The sequence below is a fragment of the Lepisma saccharinum genome, chromosome 26, assembly GCF_977018435.1.
Source record: "Lepisma saccharinum chromosome 26, izLepSacc3.1, whole genome shotgun sequence".
Taxonomy (NCBI): Eukaryota; Metazoa; Arthropoda; class Insecta; order Zygentoma; family Lepismatidae; genus Lepisma; species Lepisma saccharinum.
The window spans coordinates 26,898,778-26,915,059 of record NC_139254.1 but is presented as its reverse complement, the minus strand read 5'-3'; the positions used below and the strand labels follow the sequence as shown (position 1 = coordinate 26,915,059).

The following is a 16,282-nucleotide window of genomic DNA, read 5'->3' as shown; positions in this document are numbered from 1 at the left end:
AAGTGTTCTTCCCTGGTTTTGGTAAAAGGATTATTTTTGCCAGTTTCTAACTTGATGGATAATAGAATTGAAGATTTTTGCTAGAAAACTTAGTAATCTAGGGTACTTCTTCAGTTGTAACATGGTAATAGCATTGAAGCCAGATATCTTACTGGGTCGGAGGAGATTTATAATAGCATTGACCTCCTTGGGGGTTATGAGAAGTGGATAAGTTGTGAGTGGTTCATGATGTAGTTGTTCCAGTCAATGTTAAATATTCTGGATATAATTGTCATTATGCAGTTGATCTGGTGTGTGGAATTGGTCCTCTAGATGTGTGGAGAACAGTTCAGCATTCTCCTCTTGTGTGTAGACAATGCCATTTGGATGCTGGAGAGGATAGGCAGTGGATTGTCACAGATAGTTTGTTAATAATTGCCAGAATCTACTATCCTGCATTGATATCCAAGAGAACTCCCAATCTGCCTGTTGCTATTGGATGAGATATTGGTGAAAGCGATAATGAAATTTATTATACAACTGTTTGTAGCAATAGTTATAAGTTTGTTGCCATTTCCGTCGGTAATATTTTTACAGTACAGGAGGATCATACCCTCACAGGATAGACCATGATAACTGTATACCTGGGGGATTCTAATAGAGTAGTGGAGGTAAGACGTTTGTATGCCTGCTGTAAGGTTTTGTAAAGCTGAATCAATTTTGGCTGGGAATCAATAACCAATATTCTATTGATCCGATATAAAATTTCAAGTGGTTCACTGATGTTCTTAATAAATGTAAATTACAAGATAAACCAAACTTTTGCAATGCAAAAAAAAATTATAGAATAGAGATTATATGTTTATATCCATAAAAAATATAACAAAATGGCACAATATTGCATTAAGTTTTAAATTTATCCAATATATATAAAGCCCCAATCCCACCACTCACTCACTCACTGACATAAATGTTCTCCATGAAGGAAGCCCCGGAGGCGAAAAATGCCTGATTACGACCCCCCATGAAATCGTCCCAAAAGGCCGAGAAAATTCAAAAATCTCTCAATCGGCCCTTCCTTAAGGGTGAAAATGCCCTTTTCTCACGTCCTTAGCAACCGTTGCCACGGGCATTTCTTTTGCACACATTGTTTCCTTCAATTCTTAATTGTCCAGCTACATTATATTTCTCACAGATAAGTAACACACAGATGAATCAACTCCTGGTTTTGAAAAGGTGCCTGAAACAAGGGTGACATCTACATAATAAGAAGTTTCAGCCCAGATACAATTACGTATATATTGTTATACTCAATGCGTAAATATCTGCATCGTGCTTGTTTCAACTAAATGTTTAGGGGGTATAATGACATGCAATTCCTTAGAGCTTGCCGTGCTTGTTGTTCACCATGGAAACGGACATTGCTAGGGAACTTAAAGATAGTTTATTTTCACCCCGAATGCTACTGTAAGGGAATTATGCTAAAGTTTTCGATTGATTGATTGATTGATTGATTTGGTGTTTTAAGTCCACTTTGTGCACAGTATTAGAGTTTTCGAATTTTAAAATGTGAGCATCAGAATTCATTGCAGAGGAGAGATAGAAATTTGCGAAGAATGAAGGAAAACATTTCTTTATTTCAATTATGTTTAAAAATGTAAAACTGACTACAGAAGTAAAATGTTACTTTTCCAATTTAGTGTCGCTATTGAATTCGTTTACATAAAACATCTAACTAACTATCCTGAAACTGTTATTACTTACCCAGCTTATTATAAAGAAAGAAACCAATAATATTTTGATTATTTGTACATATTACAGCGCATACACACATAAATTTACGTTCAAAACTTTCCAAATAAGCGAACCACCTCGGCGAGCGCACGAGACGTGGCCACAGGCCACGTCGAAAGTACGCGAGTATATATATATAAAATCGGTAAAATAATCGGTAATTATACTGATAAACCGATACAACAATACGCTATATCAGCTGATCCCAATAGGGTACTGATTAATCTGTCCCATCCCCAGTTTCTAGAATATATTTCTAGTGAAATTTTTAGTATACTGTAATAAAATTACCAATGAAAAACACAATCAAAGCTTTTACTGATTTAACATATTGCTCATGTATGCAATAAATTACATAACTACAGAAACTAAATTTTTCAGAAGAGTTGAAAGATTTGAATTCTTGACTCTTTGCAACACTTCCCTAAAATGACGAGCTGAGTAAGTAGCACATTGAGAGTAATTTTGTACACTATATTTTATAATTCATTGTACAAAATTTTACACACCAAAAATTTAAAATATCAGAAATGAAATTCACAATTACATTTCTTCTGCATTAACATTCACTTTGGAAATATTTGCAACAAAATGTTACTTACACATCTACTTATCAAATTTAACTAGAAAATCTTACTAATTTACAATGGACACTATTACGTCTAATGATAGCAAGACTCACAAAAACTCTCTCATTATCTACAGCACTATAATTTCTACATAAGTTTCCTCTTTACTACTGAAACTTGGCTTTCCTAGTTGTGGGGCTTTCTTAAAAACATTTGCTGATATTTAAATTCCGTTAATTTCATGACAATCCATCGATTATTGTTTTTCATTTTTCATTCTGGCAAACAAATCTTCTTATGCTTTTGTCTATTTTGTTCACATATTGACATCCTCTGAATATGTTCCTTGTGAATTATTTTGTGATCTTTATATATTTAAATGCATGCTGTGTTAATTGGCCTCCCCGATGGTGCAGTGGTAGCGTCGTTGCCTTGTAATCAAGGGGTCCCGGGTTTGATACCCAGCGGAGGCACATAGTGGTTCGGATTCCACTTTAAACTGTAGGTCCAGTACCGATTAGCCTTACTGTGCATAAAATGGACTTAAAACACTAAATCAACGAACCATGCTGTGCTATTCTTTGTTCTTGATGATTGCTGCAAGGTGTGAACTCTTAACAATAGGCGGAGATGCATCTTTATACCTATGGCTTGGAAGTTGATGAAAAATCATATTTGTTTCTAGGACTTCAGTCAGAAACAGAAAACATTGTTTTTATTTTCCATTTTTTTAAATTTTCCAGCCTTTTTTGACACAGGTTATTTTTCAATATTTTTTGTTTTCATTTTTGAGCTTTCTTGTTGCTTCTTCCCTGTTGTTTCGTGCATTTGCTAGCATAACTTACATATTTAAATTTCCTATCAAGTACACCATTTATGAAAATATGGTCAAACTTAAATTACTTTGAGGTTTCCCCTTCTTGTGGTTTTAGTCACAACACAAAATTATAATATGATGCATGCAAAAACAAAAACAAAAAAATTCACTATATTTTCAGATATAGAGTACTGTATTGTACCAAGCTCACTCTGAAAAGGTTGTGAATTACTTATACAGAAGAGCCTTTGGTGTATTTTATATAGTAACCTTGAAGTAAAAATAAAAGGACAACATTAGCACTTAATCGAGTTTTATCAAATTATTGAACCACTCTTTTATAATTTATGAAAAAGTTTGATTGATTGATTGATTTGCTATATTTTACTTTGCTTTTTGTGCCACTCTTGGCTAATTTGCGAAGATGGGGATGAGTGATGATATGATGAAATTGATGAATGGACGCTCACAAACATCCATGCCCAGGCTGGGATTCGAACCTGCGATGCACTCCGCTATGGGGATCAGCGTGCTTCGTGAAAATCAAACTTTCATTTTAAGAGCAAAGATCATTTTGGGTAGTTTTAAAAAAATTATAGACATTTTTTTCATTTTTTTAGGTTATCAACTTCCGAACCATACTTATATTTCTTATGCGGTTCCAGGTGGTGACATCATCCCAAGTAGAGACAAATGTCTGGGGCTATTTGATGCATTCAATGAGGATGGTATTTAACCAGGATCTGAACTAACACCCTAACATGACTTGCCTAAAAGTTATAACTGAAATTTATATGTGGCAGGAGAGGGTAAGGATTTCACGATCTTGATAAATCCAAGCTTTCACATATAAAAATCTGGGCTGGTCTTGAAATATTAGGCAATGTATGAATTAAACTTATTGTTTTTTAGAGTTGCCATATCCACTGCTAGATTCAGATGTAAGCAGGAAATAAACATGGATGTTCTTTTCTAAAGAGTTTAGTGCATGTTATTATTATTATTAACAAATAACTAGAACAAAGCATTAGAATTTCTAATAAATAATTTATTTCGTTATAAAAATAATGACTCTCAAACATTCACTGCTCCACTGTTTGTTCACACTGAGTTTTTAAAAAAATTATAAATTGCTACTATTACCATTAGTCTAAATCTACATACATGAAAAAAATTACCTCTTTGCTGTGGAAATGATTTCACTGGAAATAAGTTCTTTGCTACTTGAAGAAAGTCTTTTTCATCTTCAACATTACACATTCTCTTTCCCACTCCAGGAGACTTTCCTTCAACTGCAATTGCTATATCTTCATCACTTTCTGTAATTATGTATATAAAATAATTGGACCAATTAACATTAGGCAAAGAATGTCAAAGTTGCATTAGAAGCTGCACTGAAATTAAAATATGCATAAATTACATGCAAGAGTGAAAAATAAAAATACAGAGTGTCGTAAGAGTGTAAAAAAAGGTAAAGTCCTCTCCTGTGCATAGCACCACGCCATGAAGGCATATAGGGGGTGTGGGAGTAACGCCCCACACTTTCTTGATCCGGTTGTGAGTGGGGGTGATTTGATCAGCATCACGCCCCTGACCGCCTTTACCCCCCAGGGTTTCCCCCAGGTACCCATGCTATTCAATGCTGGGTGGGTGCCGGGGCTGCTTCCATCATTAGAAAAGTTCCCGGATTTGAACCAGCCAGGGATCGAACCCGGGACCTTTAGCATGGTAGTAAGACACGTTACCGACTGATCCACCGCGGCCACCACCGCGGTGGTAAGAGTGTGACTTAGTTTTTGGTTATATGTATCTATGCCACAAAATCCAATGGATATCTTTTGGACATTTGTGTGCTGTGTGGGACTATGTATAAATATCCAGAAATAGAGGTATCCCAGACATATCCACTGACTAACAAACTTTTTATGTGCAGACCCAGTAACTATTTGAGGGATTGATTACAGGATATTGCACCATACTTATGCTAAATATATTGCATAATGTACTAATTATTTTTTATTATGAACAAAGGTGAACCAAATGTGGAACACGTTCAGTAGTTTGGGTGGCCATGAACTAATTAATTAAAACAATGTAAGGAACATTGTATCTTGTAAACATTTCATGTTGTAACACTAGTATATGTGCAACAGAGAACAAAACATCTTGGGGTTGCAGATTGAAACCTAGTAACCAGTAATCCTATCACATTTTCTACAGTTCTCATTCCTGTAAGGTTATGCTGATGTTGCACCTTTAATAATTAATTAATAGACAGGAACATTTCTCTCCCGTTTTCATTAGCGGTTTTTCAACAGTGAAAACTCCAGTAGTAAATAACCTGGTAGGGAACTTTTGTCTGTAAAAGAGAAATTTGCATATTATATGTAGGAATATGGGCTACGTAAAATTGGAATCTCCACCCTCAAAATAGTCCCGCTCATCCCCTATCACCTCCACACTCGTATTGGGGAGTTACTGCTTTCCAATCATCATTGTGTTTAATCTAACTTTATAAATATGTGAGGTTAGGGATAACTTTTCAAAACTGTCATGAATTTTTAAGAATGTCACTTACTATTGTCAATTATAATCAACTTTATATGCTATTTCGAGTGGGATACATTGTTCCGAAGCACTGACATTGTCCCTGCTCCCTAGGAATCAAACCCTGTCCCTTTAATGATAAGACAACTGCATTAGCCTCTACGCTTTCATTGGTGAACAGCCAGGTTTTGTAATGTTAAGTTATTCTTGGAATCGTAACTAAATGATAGCAAAAAAACAGTTAAAATATCATACAAGCCATCAAAAATATTCTTAACACTCCTTAAAAACAATTTTTGTTTTCAGAATAGAAAATAGCGAAATGATTCTTGGAAAGGCAGGCAGAGAAAATATTACCCCCAGCACCCTGGCTGGCTCTAGGTGGGGCCATTCAATATACTCAGGGCCTGTAACCAAAATATTTTTAGAAGTCTGAAAAAATGGATTTATGTTCCTTAGTCTGAAGTATAGTGTTCTATACAATTGCAACTTTCTACTATTACATAAGAGCAATAAGTAGGCAGAACAAACCAAGAAATATGTCAGGTTGTAAATTGGTGTTTTTTTTCATGGTTAGACTTTCATTATATTTAATTTTGATGAACTGTGGTGAATTTCCATTCTTTCATGTAAAATAATATTACCACGTCCTGATTTTGTAATTAAATTAATAGTGCATATGGGCTATTTTTGATTGAAATGTTTGAACATGATTTTTATTTAGTACTTGTTTAAAATATGATTTCTATAATTTGGTATATTTTTAAGTGTGTCAAAAGAATCAATGTAGTTATGAAAAATCATATTAGTTGCTTCATTGGAACAACTGTGGGCAATATAAACCCACAATAAACTGTGCAAAATCAATTATTTTTATCTGGGACATGGTACAGTGAAACGCTGGGCCTTGGGAGAGTGCCCAAGTTGCCCCTCCCCAGGTCAGCTCTACCCCCTCACCACATCCCCCCAAGAAAAGCCAGAGTGAGACAAAATGTGGTGCGATGTGTTGCCATTTGATCAACATTTATGTTCAGTTTTAAATGTATATGTTCAAAGAGAGGCAATTACCATTGAGCATGTAACAGATTTTTGTGCAATGGCTAAAGGATATGATGATGCTAGTCATGAATGAAGGAATCATGTATGTGTTTCATTGGAAATTGAACACCTTGTTGTTAAGCTATTAATTTTGGCAGCTTTACCATTCCACAACAGCTTCATCTTATGTAAATGATCAAGAATAATTTTACTACTGCTTTCCTCCAAAAAGACGTCTATTGTGCTGGTTGTTCCTTCAATCTTTCCCTGCAACTACATTTTCAGAAACACATTTGATATGTTAATAATGATATGATGCAGTGGTATACGGACTCACTGATATTCACAAGTTTCCGATGTAGCTGATAACTGACTACTGACTGGTGGTTTATTTATGGGCCAACCCACAGCAAACTTTAACTGAAAAGTTCAAGACAAAGCAAGGGAAAACTCAATCATCTTCTGAAACGCCCATTTGGACAAAGTTTTCCAGACAAGGGAGTTGTGGAGATGCAGTAGGAGGGATGCAGAGAGAGTGAGTCCAGGAATTCTTCATAGGATATTTGGTTCCTCCACAACACCTGTTTCGTGGAAATATGTTGGCTTGAATCTATTTCAGAACTGCAGACCATTCCTATCTCAGTGCACCAACATCTTCTCCCTCCACTCCTCCCTGGAGCATTGTTACGAGTGAGGGCATCTGTAGAAAACCTGGTGGAACTGGAAACAGGAAGAGGGAATTCCTAGGAGGTACAATTCATGTTTACATTTGCTTTGAAAAGACGAAACTACCATTCCTAATCTGCTTAGGGATCTGTCAATCAAGTACTTCTTCTCTTGTTCTTGCTGTTAGCAGAAACTTCAGCCCATGTTCATTTGATGAATCTAAAAGAAAAAATTCTCAAATTTTATTCAGAACCATGCAACAAACTCTACCAGGACTGGACAGCCAGCCATAGCTAAACCAATATGGACACCATAATAACTGGTAACCAACAAACAGTTGTGTCATCACACGTTATGGATATTCACCGGCTGCGCAGAGCCGTTTACATCTCTCTAACACTTTCACAGAGGGGTCGGCATTGCAAAGTTTACCCATGATTACTAGCCAAAACAACAGTCGGAGAACACAAGATTCTAAAATACCTCAGGGCTTGCGGGGTGTATGTATAGGTGACCAGGATGCGGGAGACCCATTACAAAGTGAGAAAAGGAAATTACATGAGATAAGAGATGTTTATTACTTATTTAACACAAATTCTCGAAATTTAACAAAATAAATACAAAAAGGCTTTTCTTTCTTTCAGTGATATCCAGGCTCTTCACTAACCCGGTGACAACAATATACATCTTTCTATAACAATTTTAAAACGGGTTAGATCCTAAATAAACCCTTTTATCTCAGTTAGCCACCTAGATGAGCCAATCTCATATTAAATTTAAACATGTTTATTTCAGTTAGGTTTCCAGACTTACTTGAAATGTTTGCCAATTTATAGAATGACAAAACTTCCTCCCTCTTTCATGTGCATAGCCTATGCATATTTAAGAAAACAAAACTACAAATGGAAAGGAAAGAACCGACCAGGGAGTTCCCGGGGTTTGAACCTGGGAGTCGGTTCCTGAACTAAATAAAACTAGGTTAAATTAGAAATAAACCTTTTCCCCCTTCTCCTACCTTCCGAACATATACTTATTTAAGGAAAGGAAAAACGGAGGGGAAAGGAAACCGACCAGGGGACTTCCCGGGGTTTGAACCTGGGAGTCGGTTCCAGCACAAAATACAAAGCAAAAAGAGGGGAGGAAAGAAAAGAACCGGCCGGGGACTACCCTGGTTTTGAACCTGGGAACCTGAACTTTACGGGGCCACATCCATTACGGGTCTCTGGTTGGGGACTACCCTGGTGTTGAACCTGGGAACCAGAAACCTTGGGGGGACCCAGCCGGGGGCTTCCTGAGGATTGCTCCTGGGAACTGGGTCATTAAGGGCTTCATCTTTTAAGGAGGGACCTGGCCGGAGGCTTCCCGGGTTTTGAACCTGGGAACCAAGTCCTCCATTGCTGCTACTGGGCTTCTCTGGCAAGTAGGCCGTTTCCTGGATGTCTGCCAGTTGACATCAGGGAGCCATAAAGAGACTGATTTTTCGGGCCGTGTGAGCTACTTATATAGGTAAAGCAGGTCGCGCTGATGTACCTAACTAGTTCACAAATTTACTTGTAGCAAACCTCATATATTTACATATTGCAAACTGTGAGAAATTAGATTACCCAAATCCTTACTGTTAAAAACCCTAAACGCCAGAAAATATACATGTTAGTGAAACACAGCTGATATAAACAACAACAATGAGCCTCGGCGGAGAGCAGAGCAGATAAGATAACACGACAATGAACGATTATGCAGCATTTCAACAATCAGAAATAAGGAGTTATCAAATCTTTGCTGACAAAACCAAAACAGTGCGTTTAATGAAAAATATATTGTAACTTCGGGCATGTTACAACAAAAAATGAACAGAAAAAAATAGTACAATTTTTATGGCATCATGGGGGTTGGGGGGCAAGAATACTATATTGCCGCTTTGATGATGAGTGGCGGGCACGATGACATCCCTGCCCTCACAGTTATGACCTCACTGTCCATTCATCAATTTCAACATGTCATCACTCATCCCCATCTTAGCAAATTAGCCAAAAGTGGCACAAAGAGCGAAGTGAAATAAAGCAATTAACAATTCAATCAATCAATTTTGTGAGGAGTGTATTTTGCCATATATTGTGGACATTGTAATATTCTGAGCTTCAGTTTTTGTTGTCATTTAGAAATGAGACAGGGTAAACTTGGTTTGTTTTTGATTAACTTTGTGAGTGTTTTTAGGTAAATATTTTTGAAAGTCTTACAGTGCTAAAAGTATGTGAAATCCAAGGTCAGAATATGAATTTTTTAAGTAAGTCAAAACGTGTTTCCAGAGTGTGGAATTCATACCTATGTGTAGCTGTGGTTTCTATTATATTCTTAAAACATGAAAACAGCTCTCCAATCGCCCTTACAATAGGGTGGATCGAAAAACAGTTTTTTTCGAAATCGGTCTGCGGCTAGTGCTTAAAGTTTGTGGTTGGTGGTCCTTATAACCCATAAAAAATTCCAACTTGATCGGATAATATCTTCAGGCTGCGCTTTTTAGTCAAAATTTTAAATTTTTATGAAAAAATGTCAAAAATTTGCAATTTTTCCTGATGGGTTCTCGATGTTTCTGGAGTGATTTAATGGCAAAACATTACATATATTGTTTGTATGTTGCTTAATATTAACAGTTTAGTGTGTTTGAATAAGGGAAAATGGTTTCTTAGTTCGCCAAAATTCGTCAAAAAACGCCAAATATAGAGAAATGTTACGGATGTTGGGTAGGCAATAACCCGCTATAATTAATCGATCCCACCGACTTAAATTTACCAAAAACGATAAGGTAATAGGAAAGGAAGTAAACTTCAGCTCTTAGTTCATCGACTAATCGACTATCCAGCACTCACCACGAGGGGGTGGCTGCAATAGAATGCTGCCCACCGACCCACCCAGATAGACTGGCCTATTTAGGTTTTAAAGTCCGCTTTGGTATCAAACTTTGGTAATATTTTCCTGTCCTCCAAACGAGCTCAAACCACATGGGAGCTTAAACTTATACGACAAATTCTGTCAGTGTCTTAAGAGCAGGTGATGGATTTGACGTTGCTACATACAGTCGAATGATGCGCCCTGCAAGAGTCAGCTCCCATGTGGTTTTACATCAAATGCAATAGAACTATCAAGGACGAATCAAAAAATCTGTGGCTAACATACAGAAAATGGAGTACTTACCAAACGATATAGAGACTTTTCTCTATGAACGTCTTCAAAATCATGCTTCCTGGGGGCATCCAGAAAACATACTTGTTGGTATGTTGGCAGACAGTCGCCCAAATGTGCGTCAAAATGCGGCGAAGAAGATCCTGGAAGCAAGAAAAAGCCAAAGCCAAGCAAACAACACCATTTGAAAATTTGCACCCCCAGTGATTAACTTTAATGCCAAATATTACACAGATTTTAGTGTACTGGGGAAAAGAAGAAATAACATCGCCTCCAGTAGCACACTTACTTACCAATGAAGACTTAGAAGAGATTGCAGCAGGAAGAGACGATTCCCTATGAAAACTGCAGACTTTTTTGACCTGCCGTGCCATAGCCAGGCAGTGGAACGGTGCGTCAAAGATGTAACTGCTGCTTCAATTGCTGTATGTGGTTATGACTCCCGAGATGGCTATATTAGAGCTCGATTGGAGGACAGGAAAATATTACCAAAGTTTGATACCAAAGTGGACTTTAAAAACCTAAATAGGCCAGTCTATCTGGGTGGGTCGGTGGGCGGCATTCTATTGCATCCACCTCCTCGTGGTGAGTGCTGGATAGTCGATTAGTCGATGAACTAAGAGCTGCAGTTTACTTCCTTTCCTATTACCTTATCGTTTTTGGTAAATTTAAGTCGGTGGGATCGATTAATTATAGCGGGTTATTGCCTACCCAACATCCGTAACATTTCTCTATATCGTGTCATTCTATAGAATGAAGGGATCTGAACCAGTTAACTGATGGGGTGATGTAAACTACTCATCATTCATCCTCTTGATGAGACCACTCGTCATTGACATGACGAGTTATTGCTTGGCATGCGAAAGGTACAAATTACACAAAGGAATTAAACTACTGAAAAGACAATGGCAACTCGTTGGATTTTGTGAACCGTTGAACCTGTATCATGGCTGGGTGTAGGATAATTACCTGTCTAACTGAAGTCTCTGAGCTGAATGAAAATAGCGAAGTCCTCTGTGAGCTTCTCTCTAACTGTTGACCAAAGCGTGCTTCCACTATCAACCTCCTGTCTTCCTGACCTCCTCTCTCTACCAACTCAATTCCCAAAGTCCAGTCACTTCCCAGCTTGTCTCACCTCTATATTCCCTGGCCATCGAGCTCTTCCTCGATGCCGAATCGTGTTTATTATAATTGCTACCATGCAAACCGCTGACACCAAACCCAGAAGTGTTACCTGTTTCCTGAATGCTCAGGAGGTTTGCATGGCACAACACAATGCATTGTAAACATGCCTAAGAGGCTTGAGACAGCTGAGAAAAACAAGTGAATGCCCTGGTCAACATGAAGCGTTCAGAGAGACTTAATAAAATAAACATACAATCTTAGGGATTGATACGTTCGCGCCTTCTAGGAAAAATTTTCTCCTTTGAAAATTTAAAAGTCAAATCGCAAAGCTTGACATGACTCAGGTTCGCCAATTCCATATATTTTCTTAAAAAACCCAAATATACAAAAGAAATACACCATAACATAACTTTCCCTTGTTTGCCGTAGCCTGAAGGAAAAATATTTTTATTCCCTAAACTTTATAATGAATAATACCCTTAATACTAACAAATTCGTATGTTTATACGATGTAAAAAACAATAATATATACTATTATAGGACTAGAAATCACAAAAGTTCGTGTCGTTAAGCGAAAAAACTCTTAATGTACCACATTTGTGCGTACGTACTGTTCATAATGTAGAATTGCTCATCCATTTGCTCCTAGTCAAGAGTCTGTGATGCCTCGCCACGCGGTAACGACTCTGTGTGTTCCGCGAGGCTAACGGCTGGAGCGGAGCGTCTTTGCAAGATAGAACGGAATTCACAATGTTTGTTTATATTGCCGCTCGATATAAACTCTTCAAAATAAAAAATACCTTAAAAAGGTGCACAAGTAAGTACACGTAAGTAAGCATGTAAAACATTGTCACTTCTCACTGTTTTGTCCGTGTAAAAACCTGATTATATCAAAATGCGTATGTTTTACGAACTACGTAGCACTGCACTCCTAACATCGCCAAATATATAAACTTGCATGGCTGTGTTGCACATTCCAATGTATTATTATACAATATTCAAATGCATATAGTGAGTTACACTGAAAATTGTCGCTGGTAAAACTTAATTGTAGCGTTCAATTTTCTTTTCTACATTAAACTGTACACTGTATACATATATCTGGCTTGGTGATTACCTTTGTATGACTGTACACAAAATTAATAATCTTGCAAGTGACAAAACTATGTGCTTGAGTTATAAAAATGTTCTGCGAACAAATGTGTCGCTTTTAACATTCCATGTTGGTGAGAAGAAAGAAAAAAAATATATCACAATAATAATTGCATGCTATAAACATATGCATAAAATATTGTCACTAAAGCATGCTTTCTAAAATGTTCGAAAGTGCTGTAATTATGTTATTTATTGCTTGCATGTCTGTTTGTTTATCCAAAAGGCACATTTTCATCTTAAAAAAAAATTATGCACTAATTGAATTGGTCAATTGACACCACTGGTGCTTGTCGCTTCCTTGTAGTATGATGTAAACTTGCATGCATATAAAACTAGTTCTTATGCATGACACAAAACTGAAAATGTATATAAGGACTATGGAAAAATACTGTTTCCCATAATGCATGGTAAATGACCAAATAGATACACATGATAGGAGCTTGCGTGTGTATGTGTAGAACCACTGTAGCACAATTCTATAATTATTGTTTGTGACCAGAACTGCTGTTTGTAGAAAGTACGTTTGCTATGCTGCTTCTTCTCTCTGGATTGCTTGTCGTCTTGACTGCATGGGGACAATGTAAAAATGTAGTAAATTACCCGTAGAACTTGGGAGATGGGGAAAAGTTGTTGATAATGTATAGTCCGCTATACTGGGAAATGTATGGTTGACTACATCCTTCCTGTAAAAGGTAGTCTCCGTGCAGTAATGAGTAAAAATGTCTGCATGTCTCCCTCGTAGAATGGTGGTGACGAGTCTCTTCTTGAAATAGTACTTAAAATGTCTGCATGTCTCCCTCAAATTGGTGGTGACGAGTCTCTTCTTGAAATAGTACTTAAAATATCTGCATGTCTCCCTCAAATTGGTGGTGACGAGTCTCTTCTTGAAATAGTACTTAAAATATCTGCATGTCTCCCTCGTAGAATATTAATCAGTCTTTCTGCCTGGTAATAGACTGCCTGCGGATGTCCGTCATGAAAATGCCCATGGATGGTGTAGGTATTGCTTGTCCATGACGCTCCGTATAGACAGGTTAGGTTAAAAGTAAAAAATTATGACAAAGAAAGGAAATTGCAATAGGATGGGTATATATAATTCAAGTATGCATGTACACAAAACCAACTAATTTCCACTGCCTTTTCTTTAAAATCAAATTAAATTGTCTCATCAAAATAAAATATGATTAAAATAAATTGATAAAATAATTGTCATAACTCTTTGAAAATAAATAAGGAAAATTTAAATAAAACATCCAACCGTAATTTAAAATATTAATGTCCATGATTAATGTGTTGCCTTAACCTATTAATTATTACTGTGCTGCTCTGAATTAATCTGTTTCACAAGCTGATGATGCTTATAAAAATAATATCCTACGGTTGCGGTTAATAACACATTCCAAATAACAAAAACTAATATAGACATGGGCAACGGGTTTAGAACTAATTCCTGAAATGAAATGTTTTTACTAATTGATTGATTAAGTTGTTTTAAAGCAAGTTCAAGCGAAGTCCATTGGGGAATAGTGAAATCAGATAAATTCTTGGGGATATTAAGTAATAACTCAATTTCCTGCATTTTGACTTGTTCGAAAGCTAAAATTCTTGTGTGTAAAATTTGTTGATCCACAATAATTTGCGAAAAATCCTGATAATTAAAAAATAAAGATTCCCCTTCGTTAAGCTGAATTGATCTGTGCGTGTTCAAATTATTATTCAAATTCTGAATAACAATAAATTGACCTGAACCTGATATTAAAATACCATTGCGTGTTCTAATAAACTGAAATAATTTATTGTCAGTAATAGATTTCACTTCAAAATTACAAAATGTAGAATTAATAAACAAAAATAAATGTTGCAAGCATGTTCTAAATTCTGTTGAAATTCAAAAAAATTATTATGTTGTGAACCCTTAAAATAAATATATAAAATGTGAGTTGCGCAAAGCAAGCTATTAGAGTGCTAAAAGTTGCTTTGACAAGCCTCTAATGGCCTCCTAATAAACGATAGGCCGGTGCAATTTACCGTGGTTCATTAATATGCAATGTAAGACAAAATTTCAGTAAATGCTACTTCTGAGTTTCGTTGAAACTCCAGGTGGTCACAAAATATGGCATTAGGGAATTAAAAGGGTGATATTCAAATTTGAAACACAATAAAAATAATGAAAAACTTTCTCAATTTCAAATTTTCTTTAAACAAAAGAAATTTAACCACTCAAAACTTCTTGAGTCCGCCGTATACCTCAAATCACTTGGTCGTGTAAACAGACCCGCCGCGGAAAGGTATACTTGACCCATATAAGAATGGTGTGTCAATCCCTTAGGTATGTTTAAACAAAATAAATAGAGAATAGTTATGCAATATATTACAATATAAATAAAAATTAATAGTTATTACCTACTGTACTAACATTAACACTAAGTTAATCAGTAAGAAGTAATGAATTTATTGCTGCATGGTCGAATAAGATGCAAACTGGGTAAGTAAACTAAATGTCCAAATAATAAATATTAATAATAATAATAAATTCCCAAATTATAACATTTGTGGTAAACCACACTGTTTAAATTTGGAAAGGCTAACGATGCCATGGCGACTTTTGCTGCACATGCCTGTGCCAATCACCGAGGCTTAGCCTGGCATGTTGCTAATAATCTTGATTACTCTAAGTGCATAAAGTGCTAAAATTGCCCTTTTGTAGAAATTTCCCTGATTTTATCAAAATTTCGTTTGATTTTATCCTGATTCTAATGAAAAAAAATACGTCGATTTCCCAAAAAATTTACTTACTATAAATATCTCTATGAAAAACGGGAAAATTTTGCGAGAAAAACGCAAAAAATTCGTCTTGTTGTTCCTTTGAAAATTATTGGTCGTGATTAACCTGAAGTGCATAAATGCGACGTTTTACAAAAAAAAAATATCTATAAAGAACAAAACATCCCTAACATTGTTTACATGAACTTCTATCGTAAAAATCAAATTCTGATGGCTATATGCGTAACTAAACTGATTCCCTAAAATTGTACTGAACGAACGCCACTAACGCAAAAAAAAAAAATATGCAAAGCCTGTGGTAAGTGTTTCTGAGCTTCTAGCGTGTTCAAAGTACTCTGAAGAGAGCTTGAGTACAGAAAAGGAATTTGCAAATTCAGCTGCAATGTATTTCTGCTTATCGTTGCATTCTTCGTAGTCGCTTGGATGGACTGAACAAATTTCTCTACAGCGACAGGCGTGATCGGCGACTTCGGGTACGTTCGGGTTCCGTTCGGGATGGGGAGGGGAAAATTCGCTGCTTCGGGCAGCAGGCATAGGAACGGAGAAGGAAAATGCAACGCCAGGATTCGCTGATACATTGAATGACGCGTAACTGTTTACAAAACTTTAACTTACTACGAACAAGGTG

The 16,282-nt window shown here is 36.5% G+C and overlaps 2 protein-coding genes across 2 annotated transcripts in view; both read right to left on the bottom strand.

Moving 5' to 3' along the window:
• LOC145979603 (tenascin-N-like) overlaps positions 1-4,497 on the bottom strand; it is a 121,273-nt gene extending 116,776 nt beyond the window's left edge. The window contains exon 1 of the mRNA XM_083112569.1: positions 4,338-4,497. Within this exon, the coding sequence (XP_082968695.1) occupies positions 4,338-4,419 (82 nt within the window). The 5' untranslated portion in view covers positions 4,420-4,497. The remainder of the gene's footprint in view (positions 1-4,337) is intronic.
• A 4,108-nt stretch (positions 4,498-8,605) lies between these two features.
• LOC145979602 (uncharacterized) overlaps positions 8,606-16,282 on the bottom strand; it is a 31,842-nt gene continuing 24,165 nt past the window's right edge. Inside the window, exon 7 of the mRNA XM_083112568.1 lies at positions 8,606-8,850. Coding sequence (XP_082968694.1) covers positions 8,606-8,850 — 245 coding nt within the window. The remainder of the gene's footprint in view (positions 8,851-16,282) is intronic.